Source organism: Lampris incognitus, chromosome 20, assembly GCF_029633865.1.
Source record: "Lampris incognitus isolate fLamInc1 chromosome 20, fLamInc1.hap2, whole genome shotgun sequence".
Taxonomy (NCBI): domain Eukaryota; kingdom Metazoa; phylum Chordata; class Actinopteri; order Lampriformes; family Lampridae; genus Lampris; species Lampris incognitus.
In genome coordinates, this window is record NC_079230.1 from 28,462,163 (window position 1) to 28,471,330 (window position 9,168).

Here is a 9,168-nt window from a genome sequence, read left to right on the forward strand (position 1 = left end):
TTGACACCAGGGTCTGAGGATAAGGTTGATGTGTTCCCTTAGGTGCGCAACCTGGACCCTTACCTTCTGCTCTTCTTGAAAGACAACCCCACGGCCGTCGGGGTCTTACAGGATCAGCTGTCTTCAATTGGCTGCTCTATCAACATCCTCCAAGACAGAGCCACCGTGAGCCCTTCTGGCACAGTCGCTGAAGAATGGGAGCAACAGGTCGATCAAATCTTCTCTGTATTCTCGGAGTCCTACAGCATTTCCTACGAGTTGGACCCAGGCAGACTTCAGGTGTTACTGCAGAATCCCAAGTATGAGACAGAGGAGCTGCGGATATACAAAACGGGTGATTACGCCGTTGTTGTGGGAGGCATTAGGGAGGTGGAGGAGATGATGAAGATGGTAGAAGAGATGCGGTCAATCAGAAAGGAGTGTCCTGTTCTGGAGAGTCAGTACATCCTAATTGAAGGGGAATTTGAGAAAGAAATAAAGGCCATTGGTCCGGGGATTAAAATATTCAGAGGTGGTCTTAATATGATCATTCTCGAAGGCCCAAACAAAGAGGTTCAACTAGGAGCCTCAAAACTGACAAAACTGACCCAAGATATCAAAGAGAAGCAGATCCTGTTTCCTACAGCAATGCTGTATTTAATGAAATCCAGTGGCGCCATCGCTAGGTATCAGACCTGGTTCCAACAGGGTGTCCATGGCCTGGTTTCCTTGGAAGCCAGGCTGAACCTCGTTCTGTCCAGTTTCTCCTCTGAAGCCCTGGAAGAGGCTGCAGCAGTCGTGCAGAGAGACTTCTGTGTGAGGACCCTGCAGCTAGAAGGCACTTCAGCTGTATATCCAACTTTAGACAAGCTAAAGACAGCCCTAACCAAAGCCAAGAACCAGGCCAACCATAACGTCCTCAGGGTGGAAGTCAGCTACCATCCAGGGCCCAGTGGAGTATTGAAGACCAGCATACAACTGATGGGCTACAGGGAAGATGTTGGCAGGCTGGAAGAGGTTCTGCTGGACTTCAAGCTCAACTACGGTGACACACAAGAGCAACTAGTCCTACCACGTCCTGAACTGGTTGACAGTTTTGATGAGATCTTGCACTTCCTTGGGGTGACCATGTTTCCTGCAGTAAGACTGACAGCTTCCCACTCCCCATCACCCCATGTGCTCCTGTTTGGTCCCCGCCGTCTGGTTCAGCAGGCTAAGGAGATCCTGAACTCAGCTCTGGCTCGTTTGATATGGGACGAGCTGGTTATCGATGGTCCAGGAGCTCAGCTATACTTTCAGCAGGAAGGGAAGAAAGGCATGGAGGGATTGGAGAGGTCCTGTCATGTCCTGATCTTAAAACAACTGGGTGGACTGGGCATCAAAAAAGATACCAGTGGTATTTGGTATGGTGATGGGCACAGTCATCGCAATGTTGTGCCAAGTATGCCAGTCAGCAATGTGCAGCTGCTGGTCACGCTGGGTCACTTGGAGGAACAACAGGTAAAGTAAGACTTTGTTTGTTGGGTACATCTATACTTCCTTCTTCTCTTCTCTTTTATTTTTCTCTTCTGCTCTTACCCAGTCTTCTTTTTCCTCTCCTACCCTTCCTTCATTTGCTTTTGTCACTTTGCTCTTTAGCGAAAGCTTTGGAAAAAAAAAACATTTGTTGTCCTCTCCTCAGGTCGATGTGTTGGTGGCCCCCATGGTGGATACGAAGGCCTCCTCCACTAGCACTGGCAGCTGTGTGATGGAGAAAGCAGGGGATCAAGTGAGGACTAACTTTGAACTCGCGTCAGGGGGATGTCGATGCAATCCCGGGGAGCTGCTGCAGGTGAGCGGGAGCCCATCTCTTGGCTCGTCAAGCATCCTCTTCATCGAGTGCCTGCCCTGGGATGGAGCTGAAGGACCAAGTGTGACGGTAACCTCTAGTCTGAGCGGAGTTGGTAAAACGAGCCACAGCAAAGCCTGACATGCATACACAGTGTTCTCCGTACAGGATTTACACCGTCGTTCCTCTGGAAAGGCTTTTGCCGTACATAATGAATGTGGGAGTGGGAGCTTGACCATGCTATATAATGAAGAGAAATCAGGTTTGAATTTGTTTTTGTTTTTGGTTTAGGCACTCAGAACTGGGCTGAGGAAGAGTCTAGAGCTCTGTGCACAGCAGGGCTGGGGTTCTGTGGCCCTGCCGGTGATCGGACCTGGATCAGCTCTTTCATTCCCAGTGAGGGAAGCTGTCGAGGTTCTGACCGAAGAGATTGGACTGTTTGGACAGACCGGGTCCACTGGCTCTGTCTCCACCATCTTTATCGTCATAAAACCTGATGGCCCGAATGCTACACAGGTGAGAGCTAGTTACCAAGGGGGCTGGTTGGCGACTTATTTATTTATTTATTTGTGAGTTTCCTCTGCTGAGTGCACAGCTTTGAACTAAGTAACATTTGGATGTTGCAGACATAGTTTACACACCTCATGAGTCGATAAGGTGCTGTATCTTGATACCTTTGCTGTGGAATTTGTTCGTTAACACTTTTACTTTCTTAACTTTCATTTGTTAATGTGAATATACAAAATATATGTTTGGGACATTTCAAGCTCATTAACATGCAACCCTGAGAGAGCAGGATAAGCTGTTTGGATAACTGATGGATGGGTGGACATTATATAAAATGAAATAAATTTAAAAAAAAAACATATATATATATATATATATATATATATATATATATATATATATATATATATATATATATATATATATATATCGATCCGCTTATCCTGCTCAGGGTCGCGGGGATGCTGAAGGCCATCCCAGCACTCATTGGGCGGCAGGCGAAATATATATATAATATAATTAACAGTATAATATAATATACGTATATTATATATGTATACAAATAATATATATATAAATAGATGGGCCCTGTGATGGCCTGGCAGCCTGTCCAGGGTGTCTCCCCGCCTGCCGCCCAGCGGCTACTGGGATAGGCTCCAGCATCCCCGCGACCCTGAGAGCAGGATAAGCGGATCAGATAATGGATGGATGGATGGAATAACATAATAAAATATATAAAAATAAAAAATGAGTAAGTAAAATAAATTGTATTCTGAGGTATTTCTCATGCATAGGTTTTTCAAGATGCCTACAGTGGCCTCAGCTCAGGCTTGACGAACTGGGAAGGACCAGGTGAGCTCGGCGGACCGCATAATAAGATACTAAATGTTGACCTCATATGACGTATGTGTGTCTCCTTTTAAATCCACTCGTCCTTTTCTTTCCCATGCCTGATAATTACCAATCCACTAAACACTTTATCGCTCTTCCGTCAGTCTCTCTGTCACCTGACATGAATCCTGAATTACTGGATACGCCAATACCTCGGAGGCCAGTAGCTCCCCCTCCTTCGGCCCCAGACATGAGCAGGCCACGGTCCACAATCAGCTCCTCGGCACCCAGCTCTGTTTTCCTGATCCTGGGTCTTCTGAGAGAGGACGTGGCCCGAGCAGCTGCGGAGCTTCCAGCTCTTTATGAGTCACAGTGCTGCCAGCATAGCTTCCCCGAGGAGAGGCTGGCCGTCCTTCGTCCCGGCGAAGCTGACAAACTCAGCTGGATGACGGAAACTCTAGGCCTCCGCATCAAGCAGGACCAAGTACAGACGATGGCTCCGGGTGGCACCGCTACCTGGACCGTGTCCGGGTTGAAGAAGCGGGTGCATGAGGTGGTCCAGTTTGTCCGCGAGTGTCCCCAACAAAGCCCGAGGAGCGAAATGAGACAGAAAGAGGAAGATGACGTTTACGGACGTGTGTCCTGGTGCATGTTGGGATCAGGGGGGGACTGGTTTAAGCTCCCGACGGCAGCCAGTTGGATGCTGGAAAGAAGTGAGGTCGATAGAGGGGTGGTGGATGCAAATGGGGCGCAGTGGAGCGTGGATCTCCAGAGGATGGAGGCCACAGCCGAGGAAAGCAGACGGGCGACCAAGCTGAAACGACTGCAGAACCTCCCAGGTGAGAGGATACCCCGAATCCCAACACATGCTGCCGCTCATCACTTGTTTTATACTCATGTCGTCAAAAATACTTCTAGATAATAGCGAAATAAGGACAACCTCTCCGCCAATGCACTTGAAAAGGTTCAACGTGCAGTTAATAGAGGCAGATTCCATGCTCCAACATCCTCAAAGGTCAAGTTGGTGCTCCAAGAGATGTGTCAAACAATATGAACAAATAATTCTCAGTTTTGTGTGTCTTTTTTTCAATTGCTTGGAAAACCAAATGGGTGGGGTACATGGCCATGCGGGACCACTTTAGTGCAAGACAGTTAGGGCAGTTTGCGTGTCAGTTTTTTGTCAGTGTGGTTATCCGACACAATATGCATGAGGGAGAGGCTGACACCGGTGTTCTGGTCATCAGCTACGACGAACACGACCAGCCGTATTTGACCGAGGTCTGAAAGTGATTTCGCTCTGTCGGCTGACCTGTTTGACTCCTCCAGACTTCTCCGTCCCTCTCTACTGGGACAACGTGGCTCCTGCAGGAGAGCTGACGATGGTCCCCCTGCAGCCTTCCTCCCTCGAGTTCCAAACGTTGGAGAAAAACTTCCGAAAAACCGTCAACAAGACTGTGCACTCGGTGAGTTGCCGAGCGGTCGACTAGAGAGGTCATTAACGCCTTGTATCGGAGGATCTGTGCAGACTATCAGATCTTCCCAACAGAGAAGAGCGTATATATTTTCTGCAGTAACATACCGTTACGACGTGTTGGCAGTGGGTTCCTGGTTGTAGTCGCTTATCGATGCAAAGAAGGCCAAACATCTGCCGGTCAACGACGACAGCTGAGGTGTCTTTGCTTTGCTTTGTAGATCCAGCGCATTCAGAGCCCGCGTCTCCGCCAGGCCTACGAGCTGCACCTGAACTACACGTCTCATAAGAACGGGCAGAGCAGGGGGGAGGCCGAAAGGCTGCTCTACCGCGGTGCGAGTCAAGAGTTCTGCGAGTCAGTCAAGCAGACCGGGTTCAACAGGAGCTATCCGGGAGTCAACGGTAACGCCAGCTTCCTCGTCCTCTATCGGGGACCAGAGGTGCCTTTGTTTGTCAAATAGAACAGAGTAGAACATCCATACATACATACATACATACATACATACATACATACATACATCCATATATCCATCCATCCATCCATCCATCCATCCATCCATCTATCCATCCATATATCCATCCATCCATCCATCCAGCCATCCATCCATCTATCCATCCAGCCATCCATCTATCCATCCATCCATCCATCCATCCATCCATCCATCCATCCATCCATCCATCCATCCATCCATCCATACATACATACATACATACATCCATCCATCCATCCATCCATCCATCCATCCATCCATCCATCCATCCATACATACATACATACATCCATCCATCCATCCATCCATCCATCCATCCATCCATCCATCCATATATCCATCCATCCATCCATCCATCCATCCATCCATCCATCCATCTATCCATCCATATATCCATCCATCCATCCATCCAGCCATCCATCCATCCATCCATCCATCCATCCATCCATCCATCCATCCATCCATCTATACATCCATCCATACATCCATCCATCCATCTATCCATCCATCCATCCATCCATCTATCCATCTATCCATCCATATATCCATCCATCCATCCATCCATCCATCTATCCATCCATCCATCTATCCATCCATCCATCCATCTATACATCCATCCATCCATCCATCCATCCATCCATCCATCCATCCATCCATCCATCCATCCATACATACATGCATACATACATCCATCCATCCATCCATCCATCCATCCATCCATCCATCCATCCATCCATCCATACATACATCCATACATCTATCCATCCATCTATCCATCCACCCATCCATCCATCCATCCATCTATCCATCCATCCATCCATCCATCCATCCATCCATCCATCCATCCATACATACATACATACATCCATACATCCATCCATCCATCCATCCATCCATCCATCCATCCATCCATCCATCCATCTATCTATCCATCCATCTATCCATCCATCCATCCATCCATCCATCCATCAGCCAGACCGCTTCTCATGCTCTCGGGGTCGCGGGGATGGCGGAGTCTATCCCAGCAGCCATTGGGCCATTGGGCAGTCATTGTTCACAATAGAACAGAACCACTTTATTTTTTTCCATCGGGAATTTCAAACGTAGTGCCCAGTTTGGAGCAGACGAACAAAATTGGCTAAAATGTTACACAAATATCCCACGGGGTTACATTTATAATTCAGCTGCACCGATACCGGTACCGGTACCAGAGTAAAATGGATCATCAGTATCAGAGGTTTTACCCAAGGCTAAACTCCCATACCAAAAGGATTTGCCATGGGGGGGGGGGCGCGCGTCCGGGTAGCGTGGCGGTCTATTCCGTTGCCTACCAACACGGGGATCGCCGGTTCGAATCCCCGTGTTACCCCCGGCTCGGTCGGGCGTCCCTACAGACACAACTGGCCGTGTCTGTGGGTGGGAAGTTGGGTGTGGGTATGTGTCCTGGTCTCTCCACTAGCGTCTCCTCTGGTCGGTCGGGGCGCCTGTTCGGGGGCGGGGAATAGCGTGATCCTCCCACGCGCTACGGCCCCCTGGTGAAACTCCTCACTGTCAGGTGAAAAGAAGCGGCTGGTGACTCCACATGTATGGGAGGAGGCACGTGGTAGTCTGCAGCCCTCCCCGGATCGGCAGAGGGGGTGGAGCAGCGACCGGGACGGCTCGGAAGAGTGGGGTAGTTGGGAAGAGTGGGGTAGTTGGGAAGAGTGGGGTAATTGGGAAAAGTGGGGTAGTTGGGAAGAGTGGGGTAATTGGGAAAAGTGGGGTAGTTGGCCAAGTACAATTGGAAAGGAGGGGGGGGTAAAAAACAGCACAAAAACAAAGTAATGGATCGGATCGGTACTCGGTACCAGCCGATACTTAAACATATGTCATGGGGATCTGTGCCGGCAGTGAAAATGTGACGTCGGTGCCATATATGTAAATGAACTGCTCTTTTTAGGAACCTCCTATGGCGGCGGGATGTACTTCGCCGTAGCAGCCAACACCTCGAGCGGATATGCCGTCAAAGACGCAGAGGGGCACCGTAGGATGTTTGTGGCTCGGGTGGTAACCGGACGCTTCACCGGGGGTCACAGGAACATGAAGACCCCCCCGTGCTGTTTCCCGCGTCAGCACCGCCTCCACTGCGACAGCGCCGTGGACGACGTGCAGAATCCGGGCCTCTTTGTGGTGTTCCACGACAACGCAGCTTACCCGGACCACCTCATCACCTTCAAGTGATGCCAGGAGGGACCCGGGAGGGACCCCGGGAGGGACCCCCCAGATCCTGCAGCGGTGTCAGGAAGCACCGCTGCAGATGGTTCACCCACAGTGCGGAGCATCTCATCTGTAGACTGTAAAATGTAGGCGTTTATGGCCCATACAGCAAAAAAAAAAAAAAAATCTCACCACAATGTGAAGTTTTACATGACCTTGCAACCTGCAAGACGAGATATCTAAAATAAAAGTACACAATCGTTCTCACCGATGTGGAAGCTCGCTTTGCCTCGCTTAAAACACGAGACAGCGAAATGCGTGAAGCGGTCATCAGATTGTCATGTTGTAATATCAGATTCTCCTTTGGAAACAGAACTCCTGATGAGCTGCATGCTTTGTCTTTCTTTTGCTTCTTTATTTCTCTATTTGGTTTTGTTTTACAACGGTTCAAAGAATAAAGAGTGATGCTGACATACACGCAAATATTTCCAGTTTGGAAAAAAAAACATCTTTCAGTGCCATGCACTCTCTTGCCACGCGGTGGCAGTGTTGCGTTACGCCTCACAACGGCGGCTACAACAAGACGTTTGGTTATTGCGGTTCCACTCAGGTTGGCAAAGCGGTGAAACTGTTTGTGAAAAACACTCATTTTACTGTAAGAGTCACCGCAGCTATTCCCCCCCCCCCCAGTGAGGACTCCTGTGAAAAACTACATTGTTTTTTATTGATGACGCTTTTTTTGCCCTCAATAGAAAAATATTCCTACCACTCCCTTAATCCTTACTTAGATGCGAGTAAGATGTCTAGATATTCCTATACATTTAAGTAAAGAGTACCTTTTCGTGAATAAGTTTGGGTATCGATCTACCCTGAGGACCCCTCCACCTGATCTTGGGGGAGGGGGGTTGCAATTTGATAGAAACAGTAGAAACTGCATGTTAAATTGCATTATAGCATTTATTCACTCTTTGGGGCAAAAATAAGAGCTTTCAGTTGTAACTTAGATATAGTTAACAACACAGAGTTCTTATGCAGTAACTTTCAGATATATGTAACAAAACAGAATATGTATTCAGTAACTTTCAGATATACGTAACAACACAGAATATGTATTCAGTAACTTTCAGATATATGTAACTAAACAGAATATGTATTCAGTAACTTTCAGATATATGTAACAAAACAGAATTTTTATGCAGTAACTTTTAACAATGCAAACGGGAGCGAGATCTCTTATTAAAATACAATAAATTACACTTGTGAGACAGATGCAATTAGAGAAAAAAGTCCTGTTACCCTTTATAGTTTAGGTAGATAAAGGTCTCGGTCACATTTGAGTAAAATAATCCTATTTCTATAAATGTCATAGGATCTTTTTTTTTAAAGATATTTTATTTTCACGGACCCCTTGCAATTACACCACGGACCACTAGGGGTCCGCGGACCCCAGTTGAGCAACACTGTGATTTACAGAATAACAACACTACAACACAACAATCTTCAAGGTTTAGTGTTCTCGTCAGGGCGTAAGAACCGCAGACTAAACACAAAGCTAAACTCCACCCAAGATGAAGAAAAGAGTCATCGTCGTAGTTGAAGAAACGTTTTCTGGTAACGTCTTCACAGCGGCGTGAAAAGACGTTGAAACATCAGTCCTCGAATGTGGATGCGAATGGATCCACGTACTGAACATGTGCGGCTTTCCCTGCATTTCCGGCATCTCTGGCTAACAGGAAGTGATGCACTGACTAACAGGAAGTGGCCTGTTTGAACTAACTTTATCGAAAATTAATCAAACAATGCAATTCAATAGTAATAGTAATAGTAATAGTGCATAGTAAATCGTTACAAACAAACAAAAAAAT

The 9,168-nt window shown here is 47.5% G+C and overlaps 1 protein-coding gene across 1 annotated transcript; it reads left to right on the forward strand.

Annotated features, from left to right (window-relative positions):
* The first annotated feature begins 3,910 nt into the window (after window positions 1-3,910).
* On the forward strand, window positions 3,911-7,672 carry LOC130130970 (protein mono-ADP-ribosyltransferase PARP15-like). Its single transcript, XM_056300834.1, has 4 exons — window positions 3,911-3,984; window positions 4,472-4,608; window positions 4,838-5,018; window positions 7,047-7,672. The coding sequence occupies exons 1-4, from the start codon at window positions 3,921-3,923 to the stop codon at window positions 7,325-7,327; spliced, it is 663 nt and encodes a 220-aa protein (XP_056156809.1). The 5' UTR covers window positions 3,911-3,920; the 3' UTR covers window positions 7,328-7,672.
* Window positions 7,673-9,168: the final 1,496 nt, after the last annotated feature.

Bases quoted from the DNA above. Each gene is read 5' to 3' on its own strand.
- LOC130130970 (XM_056300834.1), top strand. From the start codon at position 3,921: ATGGAGGCCACAGCCGAGGAAAGCAGACGGGCGACCAAGCTGAAACGA. The intron at 4,609-4,837 runs GTGAGTTGCCGA...TTTGCTTTGTAG, and splicing joins TCAACAAGACTGTGCACTCG to ATCCAGCGCATTCAGAGCCC. The intron at 5,019-7,046 runs GTAACGCCAGCT...TGCTCTTTTTAG, and splicing joins GAGCTATCCGGGAGTCAACG to GAACCTCCTATGGCGGCGGG.